General features: G+C 45.9%; 6 protein-coding genes across 6 annotated transcripts; 2 read left to right on the forward strand and 4 right to left on the reverse strand.

The window, feature by feature from the left end:
* Positions 1-767: 767 nt before the first annotated feature.
* Positions 768-1,448, forward strand: N7516_000332 (uncharacterized protein; the record flags this gene model as incomplete). The annotated part of the gene is made up of 1 exon (XM_057213054.1): positions 768-1,448. The coding sequence occupies one exon, from the start codon at positions 768-770 to the stop codon at positions 1,446-1,448; it is 681 nt and encodes a 226-aa protein (XP_057074937.1).
* A 432-nt stretch (positions 1,449-1,880) lies between these two features.
* N7516_000333 (type 1 glutamine amidotransferase domain-containing protein) lies at positions 1,881-4,073 on the reverse strand (the record flags this gene model as incomplete). Its single annotated transcript, XM_057213055.1, has 2 exons — positions 1,881-2,060; positions 3,321-4,073. The coding sequence occupies 2 exons, from the start codon at positions 4,071-4,073 to the stop codon at positions 1,881-1,883; spliced, it is 933 nt and encodes a 310-aa protein (XP_057074938.1).
* A 559-nt stretch (positions 4,074-4,632) lies between these two features.
* N7516_000334 (uncharacterized protein) lies at positions 4,633-4,827 on the reverse strand (the record flags this gene model as incomplete). The annotated part of the gene is made up of 1 exon (XM_057213056.1): positions 4,633-4,827. One exon carries the CDS (start codon positions 4,825-4,827, stop codon positions 4,633-4,635), a length of 195 nt encoding a protein of 64 aa, XP_057074939.1.
* A 1,269-nt stretch (positions 4,828-6,096) lies between these two features.
* Positions 6,097-6,667, forward strand: N7516_000335 (uncharacterized protein; the record flags this gene model as incomplete). The annotated part of the gene is made up of 3 exons (XM_057213057.1): positions 6,097-6,198; positions 6,281-6,394; positions 6,443-6,667. The coding sequence occupies 3 exons, from the start codon at positions 6,097-6,099 to the stop codon at positions 6,665-6,667; spliced, it is 441 nt and encodes a 146-aa protein (XP_057074940.1).
* An 808-nt stretch (positions 6,668-7,475) lies between these two features.
* On the reverse strand, positions 7,476-10,001 carry N7516_000336 (GMC family oxidoreductase; the record flags this gene model as incomplete). The annotated part of the gene is made up of 10 exons (XM_057213058.1): positions 7,476-7,607; positions 7,670-7,854; positions 7,918-8,044; positions 8,076-8,387; positions 8,443-8,503; positions 8,557-9,172; positions 9,232-9,275; positions 9,339-9,592; positions 9,652-9,805; positions 9,859-10,001. The coding sequence occupies 10 exons, from the start codon at positions 9,999-10,001 to the stop codon at positions 7,476-7,478; spliced, it is 2,028 nt and encodes a 675-aa protein (XP_057074941.1).
* A 2,640-nt stretch (positions 10,002-12,641) lies between these two features.
* N7516_000337 (uncharacterized protein) lies at positions 12,642-13,840 on the reverse strand (the record flags this gene model as incomplete). Its single annotated transcript, XM_057213059.1, has 3 exons — positions 12,642-13,017; positions 13,087-13,338; positions 13,392-13,840. The coding sequence occupies 3 exons, from the start codon at positions 13,838-13,840 to the stop codon at positions 12,642-12,644; spliced, it is 1,077 nt and encodes a 358-aa protein (XP_057074942.1).
* Positions 13,841-14,887: the final 1,047 nt, after the last annotated feature.

Genomic DNA, 14,887 nt, shown 5'->3' on the forward strand with positions numbered 1-14,887 from the left:
TTTTTATTCTAAAATGGAGCAGTACACACTCGGAGATTGAATGAGCAGTGCTGTCAGAATTACCTACCTACCTATATAGGAATATATAAACATCCATGGAATTTATTCCCGACGACATCTACTAACTCATTCTACTATGGCACAAGAAAACTCTAGTTGTCAGTTTACCAAACAGTCGTGATCAGGGTAATTTTATTATCATGATCTCGTCATTCTAGAGATGATAAGCATTTCAGACAACTGCTGACTCCTGCAGAGTTATCAAGGCAAAATAGACCCAGACACACTGATCGTAAATAAAATATATGTCCCTCGCAGGAGGTAAAAATAGTTATGTGAAGGCAATAGATAAATATTTATCCGCTCTCGTTTACCGGAGAGCTTATGGGAGTTCACCAAGATGAGCATTAAGGGACCAGGGACCATGAACGGACCGTCGTTCCCTGATCAAAAATGGAGCAGCACGCCATGATTACAACATACTACTCTCGAATTGAGTAGTGATAAAGCTTTAGATTCCAGTTTGAGAGTAGGCAGATGTAGCTCTCAGCCTAGAAATCACCTTGGCTTCTTCTGAATACAGGTACCCTTATTTCAACTCTGATGGCAATGAAGCCCCGTCGCGCCCAAAGATTCCTCCGGAAGGTAATGGAGTTTCTCCATTTATCTGCTCCCACCTCCAAACGTGCAGTAAAAGCACGCAGCAAGTAGGTTTCCTGATTTATGAGGCATTCATTGTCGAAATTAACGAGCAGTTCAGTGCTAGGATGTGTTGTGTTGCTACCACCACTCCTCTTCACAGCATTCCCGCTACCCGAGAATGTGACCACGCTGAAGTGGATGGCCAAGTTGATGATCCTCCGCAGTATACCTTTGGTGGTGCCGCCCTTGAAAAGCCAGCCTCGACCCGCAGCCAACTGGAGCGTCGCATCGTGAAACTCTGGAAGAAAGTGTGGCTGGGTCTTTATCAGATCGATGACAACGAGGATCGATACCATGTCGAGCGACTCGAAGCACTTTCTCTCGGGGCCGGCTTAACTCGCACATACCGAGTTGGTGAGCTTCAAGTTCTCAGGCGTCATTTTCTTCGAAGCGAGACCAACAATGGCATTGCTTCGTTGAAGCTTTTCCAGGGTCTGTCTCTTTCGACCCTCTTATCTGTGATCCACATTTTGGAGGCCTATGAAAGTGAAATTGAGAACATGAAGCTGCTCTATTCTATCCTGCGAAGTGGTCAACTTGCACTGTATGAGACTGCTGACCTTGCTCAAACTGCCGTTGTTAGGACTGAGTATATGGCAATTGCGGAGCCGATGGAAAAGCGGATCAGACAGTACGACATTCGAATGAATGTGGTGAATATGGAAATCTGCGATGAGGCAATGGGTTTCTATCAGCGACAAAAGGGGGAACATGTTTACCACATGGCATTCCCGAATGCGTGGTAGGAATGTGTTTTCTTTTTGATCTGTCCGTGTCCCCTCTCGCTATGACACGTATTGGGCGATGTTGAGTACAATCAGTATGATTTGGATGAAATATTATTTTAATGTTTCATTTAATTAAGATAATTATACTCATGGTGTTATTAAAGTCTTGGTTCTCTAAGCGTGCTTGGGAGATTCTGCACTCCAGTCAAGCTCACTACCTGTTGTTGCCCAGGGTCCAAAATTATAGGCTAAATCTATAGAGTCAACATTTTTGATACACATGGAAGAAATTTAGCTCAATTAGAGGCGGTGTCTTTGATTAACCTCATGTCCCACCAGAGTTTACCAAGGCCCTGGCGCTACCAAATGTCACGTCACAACTTCGGTTGGTATGCCAATGAGATATCCTATATTGTGTATTTGATTGAAACATAAAAATCATTTAACGGCTCACACCTGAGGTCGATCCGGCCTAACGGTCCCTTTTACCTTTGCACTGTCCGTCTCACCCTCGCCCTTTTTACTCTTCCCAGGTTCGTTCACGTATGGGTTCATGGTATCCGCATTATCCAGACCTTCCTGCTTGAATGAAATATTTCCAGGTCCACTGGGTGGACCCATGCCTCGAGGCTAAGTGAAGGTTAGATATGTATTGTTTCGACAGCCTGGATTTTCAAATGACGATAATGCCAACCAAGTCCTGAGAATGAAATACGAGGAATAACAAACCTCATCCCGACTAGAAGATCCTGAGTTCAGATTCTGTCCAACGTCCTGGTTCCCCTCTGCCCTTTGACTATACTCTTGACTTGCTCCGCGTGGCTTTGTAGAAGGCTCGGTGATAGGCATCTTTATATCACCTCTCTGCCATAGGTATATCGATATTGGTAACCCTAGAGCAATTGATACTAGTAGCCTATCCAAAGGATTAATCGAAGTTAGATGCGACCTCTGAAATGCATGTTAAAAGCATGACTAACCATCGGGGGTTCCTTTCCTGGCCACTCGGACTTTCAGTGGCAAAGGATCTTCGAGTAGTGGTAGGCCGAGATGATCGAAGTCCCACACACGGGCGGATATGTTGTCTCACTGCTGCATGCGAAAATGAGCGACAGATAAAGCTCATACTCAAGGTTCGATGAAATTCAAAGATAGTAAGTGGGACTATGAGGACCAGTGTCCTGGAGCTGTATATAAACTTCAAGCGCCTGCTGTGATTTCATGGTTACATCATGCGACTCCTCGGACTTGCTTCCAATAGGAGTTATGAGATTTGATCATGAGCCCAAGTTAAATAATGACGCATCTGGAGAAACGAGAAAATAGTTATCCGGTAGGTTGGTGTTGTTTATCCTCCCAGAACTTGTTGATATTTATTTGACCTCTGATGTCGCTCTACCCACAGTTAGTATCAATATCCGGAAAGGGCTTTGCCACCAGAGACTGGTCAGCTCAACTTCGAAGATTTATTGAGTATTGAGTCTAGACCTCTGCGAAGCCCACGAATGGGCCTGGACCCCGGGCCCATTGATGGGAGCACCCATCAAAGCCCATCTTTTGTATAACTACACTCTTGGCATACATTTAATACTCGTTTTTACGTATATTTCAGCCTGTATACTCTGTACGGATCTTGGTAGCCCGAGGCCGTAAATGTATATAAATACAGCAAATAATACTCTCCCGTACATCATTTATTTTCCTCCCCTCGACGCACCTTCTTCAAGGAATCAGTATCTGTTTCCCTTTCTTGATCCTTATGGGTCAGTTTATGCTGAGCTTATAACTCGCCTTCGTTAAATTCCGTCACAATAGGGGAAACCATTTACATATTTTAATTTCTACTGTAGTTGAATCTCAAACGAGATGGAAAAAAAAAAGATATTATACACTGATCATCCTCACAAACCGATCACCAAGGGCGTTTGCCGCCACAGGATTACCCGCCGAGACCAGCTCCCGATGCAACGTAGTACCACCAGTCTTTTCACGTACACCCTCAACCATCACTGCACCTTCGTTTCTTAACGTCGACTCTACTTTGTTGGCCTCGCCACCCCATAATGTCTCCATAAGATTCTCTTCTGCGTCGCTCCACGATGTAATTTTGTACCCATTATAAACAAACGACCCATCACCCGCCTTCTTCGTACTCAACAAGGCATAAGGCCCATGACAAATCACAGCTGTGGGCTTGTTCTCCTGGTGGAAATAACGCAGAATGCGCCCCAGTTCTGCATTGCCTGCTAGATCCTGAAGTGGTGCGTGTTCACCTGGGATAAATACAGCCGCGAAAGTGGTTAATTCATCGTTGTTGATGGTGTTGAATGGTCGTGGGGTAGAGAACCCATTCTCTCGCTTCATGCGTTCGATGAGATTGTACTCTCGCTGACGTTCGTAGAAATTGCCGGCATTGGCGACGAGTGATTCGCTGCTTGGGTCCGGAGCGGGTTCACGACCTTGCGGTGAGGCGAATGTCACTTCGTGGCCTGCGTTCAATATTTTGTTTAATGGCTTTGCTAGCTCTTGGAGGAAATACCCTGAAGGCTGATCGACAACCTTGCCAGCATCGTGTCCGGTGTTCCTTTTCAGGGGGAAGGAGTGTCCGTCGCTGAGGATAACAAGAACTTTCTTGGAATGCATTGTGACAATATGTAGGATCGATCGACTAGACAATGGGGCTGTCAAGGAATTACCGAAAGGGAAATCCAGAATCTCCTCTGTCCTTTATATAACAACTCCATATAACATAAGTTTCCGTGGAATGACACCGAGATGACGTACCGAATCTCCACGCATTATAGCCACCACCCGGTATACGAGGTTGACATAGAACATAGTATTAAGTATACAGGTCAAGATTAACCAAACTCTTTTTTATCCGAGAAAATTAAGACATTAAGGCATCAATATCCCCTCTAAAGCGTCCGGGCTATGGGTGAATTGTTCAAAATTTGACCAGACCCTCAGGTTCTGCCATGTCGCTCACTTAATCCCAATATTAAGGGCAGGGGTGTGCTTCGTGGAAGCCCAAACGCCACCGGTAGTGATTTTGACGATGGCACCGATGGAAGCCCCGATAAAGGCCTTGAGAATTACTTAGAGGAAGACTCCAATGGATACTCGGGTGAAGGCTCTATTCATAACCCTGATGGCGCTCCCTGTAACGGGGGGTCAGTCCATAAGCTATAGTGACAACCATTCACACATCCGTGGATCTAGGGAAACATTGTGGCGTGTAGGAACCTCGGAGTCCGGCTAGCAGAGTCATGGCCCGGGCTTCCCTTTTCTCTTCCTCCTTCATGTGTGCCATGCCCTGCCAGGCATACTTGCACTGCTTGACATAATTCTTGACACTCTCTCCGGGTCTACCAGAGAACGGGGTTGGGTCTTTCATCTCGAAGTCCCACTCGTCTGGTGGAGAGGTGGATGACGCAAGTGAGAGGTGGTCCAACTCAACAGCCAACGATTGAGGCTTCCGACTGCGGTTCCCCGGTCGGGATATTGCTCGTAGGGTTAAGATTAGGATTCGTAAACAACGGCAGGAGTCCTAGAGTGTAAGGGTAACTGGATCGAAACCGGTTCAGGCAAGGGGCTTTCGAGGTGGGGGACAAGGTGTCTCCGAGTAAAGATTGCTTGGATCTGACGGTGCTTGGTCAACGGGAGACTTGGGACAAGCTTGGATTTCCAGGACCCAAGTTTGTGTCGATAGGAGATTGGTAATGGTCGTAATGAGACTGGACAGACTTCCTATCCATCCGAAGGACCCAGCACGGGTTCCTTGGGCAACTCCTTCCACTGCCCACTAGGTGTCTTAGAGCACTTCTCCCCTGACACCGCAGGAAGTGCTAGACACCCAGGGCACACACGGGTAGCAAGGGCAACTATCTGACACAGGTGGGGTCCCTGCGTCGGTCGTTAATTGAGATAAGACAAAATAATAAAAGGGGGGCCAGAGGGCGTAACTGATATTCATTGGATGATCATGCTTGTAGAGATAATATCTAGGAAGTGGGTGCTCTTGATGAATACCCACTGTACCGCATTTATCAGACCGCGACCTTTTGATATATTGACAAGGTTGGCGGTAAGCACGTCGTAGTATAAACTTTAAAGGGCGGTGCGTAGGGGTAAACGGTAACTAGACCAGGAGTTATGAGCAAGTGGCCTGTATAATCGTTCGTAAGGTACAAACTCCGTCGGAAGCGAGCCGAGCCGAGGTCCCACTAAAATTTAGAAAACTGTAGAATTTCCCCCATACCTGAAATCTCCCTTGCTATTTCTATGTACTATCTACTTTTACCTCTGAAGCGCCCGGTATCAATCCAGGCAAGGATCGCAGGGTGCAGTTTTCAACTGCTATCACAATATGAATACGAATCTCGCTACCCCCACGCCAAGGCCAGCCCATGCGTTTACCGGTGGGCCTCCAAGCAGATCCACACGGGCCAGACTGGTTCGAGACTGACCTGAGCTCAGCTTATGCCGATGTTTCAACCATTCGTTTTTATGGTAAAGTATCGGTGTTGGCTTTCTATTGGGAAAATTACAACCTAGACGTTGTCCCCCTTGAGACTGAGCTCCTTAATGTCTTCCAAAACGATCTTCTTTCACCATTCCGGCCCGCCCAAATGTCAATTCCCACTCCACACTCCTCAGACACTTGATGGACCACGCGGATGGTGCAGCTGGTCCCCATGCGCTACGGAATTATGTGTATTCCCGATACTCCCATGATCCTGGAATGGCTGGCCGCTTATGGGACCTGGTGTAGGTGCTTACTTTTTTAGTCTACACATATCACCCCTTTCACTTCATAACCTATATAGCTACTAATATCGATGCTCAAGTGGGACTTTGACCCCAATTTCCCCGTGGTGGACTGGTGGGCTATACGGGGCAACCTTGAAATGTATGCTGGTTCTGTATGCTACATTTTTGACACTTGCTCTGCTGTATCGTCGGTGTTCGAGTCATAACAAGGGGTAGAACTCATTGTTGCATCCGGTTAGAACACTATTGCTCTTGCGGCACACAACACTTCGTTCACACGAGCCCTTATCGACACAATCGTGGAAATACCACACGAAAATAGTACACTTGCGACAGTGTATAGCAATCTCATACTGCACGTCAGATCGAAACAAATAGCGACTTGTCCGGTCTACATCAGCAAGCCTGGCACACCAAGTGTCACCATAGGCAACATGGACCGTCATGCTGGGCGTCGTGACTAGGTTACAGCAAGGAACCGCCTCAGGGTCCTACTAAGTATGAACATTGAATATACCAATGATCCACATACACTGGATATAGAGTTCTAGAGACAGTGGTCCATACATGCCTTCCCAGACATAGAACCAGGTTCCGTTAAGGTTGATAGGCTGTATATATATAGGCTCTCATTCTCCGTCCCGGGAGAGATGTGAGTAGAGTTACCGGACGACCCAACATACATATATCCCATATAACATCAACCAACCTATTGGCCGCCAGTTGAGCTTCCAATGTGCCCACAACACGAGATCAAGGAAAATAGATCACTCTCCTGGTCACCACAAAAGTCGCTCCGGTAGTAGCGTCGGCAAGTCCCTACTGGGCGTAGCTGATGGATTAGATTGTGTTATTGCTGAGTCCTTCCCCCATCTCTACATTGAGCTCCAGGTAGTGGCATGTGTTATATTTGCAGGTACGTTTATAGGTTTTCCTCTTCCCTATCTATTTGCTTCTATTATTTACCTATCGAGTCACTGGTAGTGAACTTCGCCATATTGTCGCTGGTACGTTTCATTGATAGTCCTTCTCTCTTGACCTTCCGCAACTAATGCCACCCCTTTATTCTGTGACTATATGAACCTCCTAGCTGTAAATGTTACGTTTCTTTTTTTGGCCATTTCGTATTCACTGGATTTCTCTATGCCTATTCGATTGGCACCTAGCTACCGCTTTGAAGACGATCTCGCTTTCACCGAGGAAATTGTCTGCTCTCGCCAAATAGAACGAAGTATCCTGGAACATGTTCTTCGTTTCACACCAAAAATACCCTCAAAGGCGAGAAAGGTTGGAGAATTCTGCTGGAGCATGGTAAGTAGGGACCTTCATATCCAGATCAGCTCCAGAATAGCCAAGGTCCTCCGCAACGAGGACTGCGCACTTCTCGCCGATAAGGAGAGCAGTCTATTGGTTAGAATGGTCAGTATTTGGCAAAATTTCAAAGGAACCAACGAAAGAACACTCACGCTGAAAGTGTTGCAGCCCACATTGTCAGGGCAGATAGATAGGTCGCAAACCTTGAGGCCCTTGACTCCATGTACATTGAGGCGCTCGTCAACAACGCCTCCATGGGGTGCAATAGAGTTGCCCTCTCGCGGAGCCATGCTGCATGTGCCGAGGCAGTGCCAGGTTGTCTCGACGTGACGGGAAACTGCAGCAAAAGGGTTAGACACCATGATCCGAATGGTCACCAATTACAATCCTTGATACTTACTCCACTTCTCAATGTGCTTAATGTCGTCATCACTGTACTCCCAAAGAAGGACGGGCTTCATGTCTATTGGAATTGAGAGTTGAAGCCGAAGGTTGTTTTCCAGGTTCCAACGGAGTTGTCCAAGAACCTATATTCATTTGATTAGCCGAACGGAATACCTGGCCTGCAAAAACCGAGGACATACCGTGTTGGATACCAGCAGAAATATGGTTCGAGCCGGCATATGCCTTGGTAGTGGCCAGATCCATATCTTGCGCCCGTGCCGATGAGTCGAACGCGAACTGGGGATGCATGGCAGTGACCTCTCCAGCGTACGATCCCATGCGCCGGGCGGTCTCACGGGATTTAATATATCCCCAGACCAGAGGGGCCATGTCACGCTTGTCATTCATGAAACCAGCATCAAAGTCAGGGATCTCATAAGGGTCAGCCGACTGGATGTGGGTATGTCCACGGGAGAAGGGGTATTCCTAATAGTTATCTTATCAGCACTGGATGATCCAATTTAGTCGGTTTATAGCATACCAGGAAATGGAACATTGTAAAGAACTTGCCCGGCGGCATGTGCATGTGGTCTCCGAACCAGCTATCTGGGGATTAGCCTTGTGGCATTCGAAGCGAAGTGGGTTTAATGCTTACCCAGAAATGATCGAGTAATGCATGACCGGTTTATCAGGCTTGTTCCGGAAATAGGACTCATATCCTTCTGTAAAGTCAGGGGTAGGCCACTTCTTCATCTCGCCGAGCTCTTGCTCGGTAGGCCGAATCTTGACTCCGGCATCGATACCGTTAGTGGCCAATGGTCCTGTACCCTTCTTATCCCACTCTTCGAAGACTTTCTTCTGAACCTTTGGATCTCCACGAATGAAGTCATCAAAGGACTCGACGTCAGGCTTGGCGCGGTACACTGAGAAAGTAAGGTAGTGGTCCTGGAAGTTTCGACCCACGCCTGGTAGGTTAACCAGGGGCTTGACGCCAGCCCGGCGCAGCTTCTCAGGGTCTCCAAAGCCAGACCGCTGGAGAATAAGTGGCGAACTCATTGTACCCGAGCTAATAATGATTTGCTTCCGAGCCTTGAAGATCCTACGAACTGGTTCTCCACCATTCAGTGGCTTAGTTGGGACGGTCACAACTCCCACAGCACGACCATTCTCGACAATCACCTTCTCAACTTTAGTATTGCATTGAAGGTGGAGATTGCTGTGCTTAGCTCGGGTGCTGTGGACATAGGCGTGGGCCGCATCACTTCGTCGTCCTGATACTGAGTGTCAGAGAGGTAATGATAATGATGCAGAATTAGACCGTTGTTCTTACCTGTGTCACGATTGATCCATTTCAACCAGTGTTCGGCACCGTGGCTGTAATATTATGACTCTCCATTAGCAAGATACAATGGACGATCTATGGTGTGGACCTCATACGCAGTCTTCAGATCTTGCAAATCATCAGTGAATGGAATTCCTTGTGTCTCAACGGCGCGAAGGAAGTCATTCTTGATCGGGTAAGTATAGTTTCCAAATGACACCTTGATAGGTCCGTCGGTTCCGTGCAATTCCGGGTTATTGCTAGCACGTTGGTATGTCTCATGCTTCTTCATCAATGGAAGAAGCTCCTTGGTTGTCCAGCCTTTTGCCTGAAAGTCGTCGTAATCGGACGCAGATGCTCTGGTATACATCTTCAACGCATTCAGCTTGGGGCGACTGGATAAAAAGACTTCAAACGGACATCACTTACCATAAAGTTGATAGAACTGCCACCTCCAAGAATATTGGCGCACGGAACAATAGCCTGACGACCATCCAAATGCTCGGATGGCCTGGATTGATAAAACGATGCCGTCTTCGAGTCAAGCTTCATGTTGTTCGGGTATATACCCGGGCGGTACACCCTAGGTTGAGATGAGAATCCATTCGCTGAAAGGGGTAGCTTCGGCGTCCTCACCATTGATTGTTCAAGTTATCCTCGCCAGCCTCAATCAACAAGACAGACAGATTGGGATCGAGGTTCGCTAGGCGGCCGGCAGGGACACATCCTGAACTGCCGCCACCACAGATGATGATATCAACCTCATCTGGGATAGTCATGACTGTGAATATATTGACAGAAGGGTGATTTGAAAATATTTTCCAAAAGGTGCTTGAGGTAGTAATCAATTTTTTGATGAGACTTCCCAGGGGCCTTATATAGTTGTGCTTTGGTGTCCATGGAAGTATCTATAGATCCAATTTCCCCAAATAATTTCCCCAAATCATGTCATATATACAGCCAATAACCCCGTATATTGACCCCGCGCGTGGAGACAGAGTTCAAGCGCTCTTGTGTAGCTTTTGGGCGAAGCGTGCCAGACGGGACTTTGATCGTATTGGTCAATATGATTTGATGCATATGGGGATGTACAACGTAGATATGATTTCTCACCTATTTTCCTCTCCTTTCAGGGGTATTCTACAAGACGACAGCAAGTATATAACTAGTGCATTGATTCATCAGTGATATTCCCTTTCCCTTTCCGATAGATCAGGTTAACACTGAAACACTTTATACTACGTGCTCGATAAGGGAGGCCAATCCCTAGCTTATGTGGCATAATAATATAATGACGTATATATGTAGTACTACGTACGTGGCCGTTTGGTGACAATGATAGCCAATAGGACTAAAGCTCCCAGTGGCACACCTATCGCCCGTGGAGGCTAATAGCAGACTTCGCCCTCGTCAAAAGGTGCGTTCATCGCCGACGCATTCCAAGGAATGTGTCTCCCAAAATCACGCACATCATATCAGCACGGTGAAAATAGAAAAGCCGTGGTCTTTTCACACATTAAAAGGAGAACTGCTGATTATATTATCCTATCTTCCAAGTTGACTGTCGCTGTCACATCTCAAAAGCCAACACCTCTCTAGCGGTACTTTTGGGAGGTTCCCCGCATTTCATGTATGGCTGTCGTCAGCTCAATTGATTGCCTAGACCAAGCTCTTACAGGCTGTATGCATGGTAAGATTCCCTCCATCCCTCTGTCTGGATAATCGAGGCCTGAGTGGGGGGGGTCAAAGGCGATTTGATCGCATCCGGCAAAAGATAATCAGACTTGATATCCTTATTCTCCATGTAAACGTAAACGTAAACGCTTTTAGCTTGTAGAATCATACCTCAATTAGGGAACCAGAGAATGAGTCTGCATTTAGTGTCACCTTGTAGCTGTTCCCTTTCGGAGCATTCGTTGCGAAAGGAAAACTTAACAGTATTTGCCCTAAGAACCACGTATAATACATTTGATGAGGTGAAGTCATATCCTGAATCAGTTGCATTCGGATTGGCTAGGAAGCATGATTCAGTGCATAATTTGGCGCTCTCTGAGCACAATAGTCTCCTGCGCGGATTGTCACTTTCCCCGCATTACCCGTGCCCTAAATAGTAATTTTGCGGGGTAAACTTATTGGCGTGGGGTACGAACTTTACTTTTACGAAAGAGGCGGCCAACATAGACTGTCGATACAAATTTCCATTGGAGGAAATTTGACACATCACAAGGAAGTCGATCTGCGCGGTACTTCTACACATGACTGTAGCCAAGTAGTTATGTGTTTAAAGTATCAAGTAAATCACCAATATATCTTCCACCAATCAAACTAGCATCCCAACCATAGAGCAAATATATGACACCAGGGAAAAGAAAAAAGAACGTGATGTGAATTAAACATACATTAAGTTATACACATATTCGAATGGTATATAATGTCGAGATAGTTCCTAAGAATCATTATGTGTTTTCCCGAAGCGCAGGCAATAGTGACAATGAGTCCGATTTGAATTTTTTGAGATCGGCCTGTGGTGTTGGATAACGTACTAATTGCACTAAGGGCCAGGAGAAATCTAGAAATTTACCAGCTGGTCGTATGTAGTATATCCGGGTTTGGGCATATTATTTCTCTTTCGTCATCAACACGTTGTCTTGGTCGTGTGAAAGGATGCTGAAGAAGAGCCCAAGTCCTATACAGGGAGATATCTATGTGCATGCTGGAATGTGCGAATAGAGGCTATATTTTCGGAAAGCCAGAAGATCGAACCGTGAAATCTAAAAATGCTATCTATATAATCATTTAAAACAAAAGAAAAAACGGAGTCTAGGAACGTGGATCCAAGGGATATTCTCCCCACTCTCGGGCTCAAATTCCACGTAAGGAATTTAGCCTGTCTGCGACCCACTGTTTTGCGGCGGGTTGCATTGAGTATGTATCATTCGATGGGTGATAGAGAAAAAGCGACATGTCAACGAGCTTTCTGGTTGCCGATTGAGCTCGGAAACGGTCAATATCACGTAGGGCTCTTGCATCAGACGAAATTTCAGGCATGCTGCGAAATTCTGATGTGAGAACTTTCGATTTTCTCCAGCTTCTTGCCCCTTTCACAGACTGGTCAAAACACCTGCTGTGGATCTCTTTCTGCTGCTTCGTGGCAGTTTTGAATGCGAGGATTGAATTTGCCAAGGCATCAAAAGTGATGTATCTGCTGGTGGAAACCGCCGAATAATGTAGTAGAGCGAGTGCGTCCTTGGAACACCGAATCTTTTGTTTTCGAATTTGTGTGAGCGCTACCTTCAAAGGCAAGTCTTGCGAACCCTGCAAGATACCGGCTTCGGATTCCTCTGTCCGTTGTTTTTCGAACAGTGCCAGATAGCTTTCCCGCTCACAAAAGCGATTGCGAATCACGACACCCACATGGGTCAGGGTAAGAAGGTTAGACGTTGGTCCGAATTGGGCAATGACTTCTTTTGCCCAAGCTCGCTCCGAATCCCCCAGGGCATCACCAACCCTGCCGACCACAGAAGGAACCGCGTTTTCTCTTCCTTGTCCATCTCTGAAACGTGAACAGAATCAACACTCCCAGGAGGAGATGATCTAGTCGTGACAAGAATGTGTCCTTTGTCGCCGGAAGGAAAATACTTTTCTGCGTCTGCTAGATCTCCAACATTGTCGATGATCAGGAGCCATGGCTCTTCAACACTAGACAGCTCCGCAACCTCCTTTGTTTTTGTTAAGGGAGGACCGAGGCTCTCGAAGCATCCATTCTCAGCGTCGAGCCAGAAGATACCCCGATAACTTTTTCGTTGAAAATTGAATAGTTAGTAAGATATCAATATGAATAAAGCGCCCTTTGGCAGATCATACATGGCTTTATGTTCATCTGCAAATTTGGAACATAAATGCGTCTTTCCTGTTCCCTCTTTGCCATAAATACAGATCATTTGCCGGTGTTGTGCCGATTCTTTGACAGCCAATGGTTTCAACATTTGCAATAAGTCACCCAAATAGTCACTCTTCCCTTGGTAGAAGGCGTTGACGAGTTGGGGAGTGAATACTTTGCTTCTTTTGGTAGATATGGGGTTGTCCATTCTCAGTACATGGGCGTTTTGGGAGTACCTAAGTACAAATTGTTGGTTAAAGGGTTTGAAATTGAATGATGGAAAACTCACATAGTCATAGTATCGACCAAAACTTTGATAGAGGATTCATGAACGGATAACCGACCTTGCAAGCGCTGGAACGACCCTTTTCTGAACTGCATCCGCATAAGCTTTACCAGACTATTATAATTCGTAGATATCTTGGGGCCTGTTTCGCCACAGATCTTGAAAACCTCGTTGTTCAGTGAATCTGCCGCCTGAATGGAGTTGACCAGCTCCCTTTGAAGGTCCTGGCAGAGAACTTTATATCGGATGTCAGTTTCGGATGAATATCTCGAGGTGTATCCAACAGAGGTCGTGTGACAAGCAGCGGTGGCTCTTAGTGTATCGATCATGTTAAGACGATATATTAGCTCTTCGGTTTCAATCAGTTGCTTGTAATCACCATAAATGTGGACCACACCTAACACCACAGTTACAATGGCAATGCCCGCAGCAACAAGAGAAATAGCATCCATGTTGAGTGAGACGGAAATAACGAAGAGAGTATGAGAAAATATTAGATGAGTGATAGAACTCATGAAATATATAGTTAACTATGTGATAGCCTTTTGCACTGTGAACCTATTGTTTCAGTGTGTTTAGTTTCATCCATGAACTAGACATTGTATAACTACCTCATAACCACAGAGTCAATGTCCATTCCAGGGGCAAGAAAGCTTCATGTTCCAGTCTGCGACCGTATTACACACGAATGAATAACCCCGTCGGTTGTCTTGCCCTTCTTACAACGACAATGTGTTTAGTTTCATCCATGAACTAGCCATTGTATAGCTACGTCATGGCAACAGAGTCAATGTCAATTCCAGGGGCAACAAAGAGATATATTGTAAAATATGGCATCTACTATGGTGTTATGGGTGGCCCACTCGGTAGTGAAATTCGTTATTGGTTGTCTTTCCCTTCCTATAATGATAGTGTGTTTAATTACATTGTATAGCTACGTTATAACTAGTAATAGAGTCAATGTCCATTCTAGGGGCAACAAAGCTTCATATTCCAGTCCTCGACCATATTAAACACTGGGTTCGAATGAATACCCTGTTGGTTGTCTTTCCTTCATTACAACGATCTTAACGGTTGAGCTGATCATTTCTTTTGTTCCCGTACAACTCAGGCTTTTGGTGTCTCAATAGTAGGAGAATCAACGGTGATTGTGTCAAAGAACCCGGTTTTACCTTTGAGTAAAATAAATCAATATCATTGGGTCTCACCTTGGTGGCCCTTCCGGTGCTAACGATCCTATCCTCTCGTAATGGGGAAAATAGCGGTTATACTTGGGTCAATCTATTAAGATTCCCAGCCCTATTTGTTTGATGGTAAGAGACACTGATCCCTTCACAATAGTAAATTATCTTTAAATGGATCTCCATAAGTTCATTGTGTAGGGGTGTTAGGAGACGCCCAAGGAAGAGAGCAAATGAGACAATAATCAACCCGTGACCGAAAATAACAATGAGCAACAAAACAAAAAGATCTCAGATGTTCATCTGAATGAAATGGAA

This window comes from Penicillium verrucosum (genome assembly GCF_028828655.1).
Source record: "Penicillium verrucosum strain IBT 35672 chromosome Unknown utg000001l_segment0_segment0, whole genome shotgun sequence".
In the NCBI taxonomy this organism is placed as follows: Eukaryota; Fungi; Ascomycota; class Eurotiomycetes; order Eurotiales; family Aspergillaceae; genus Penicillium; species Penicillium verrucosum.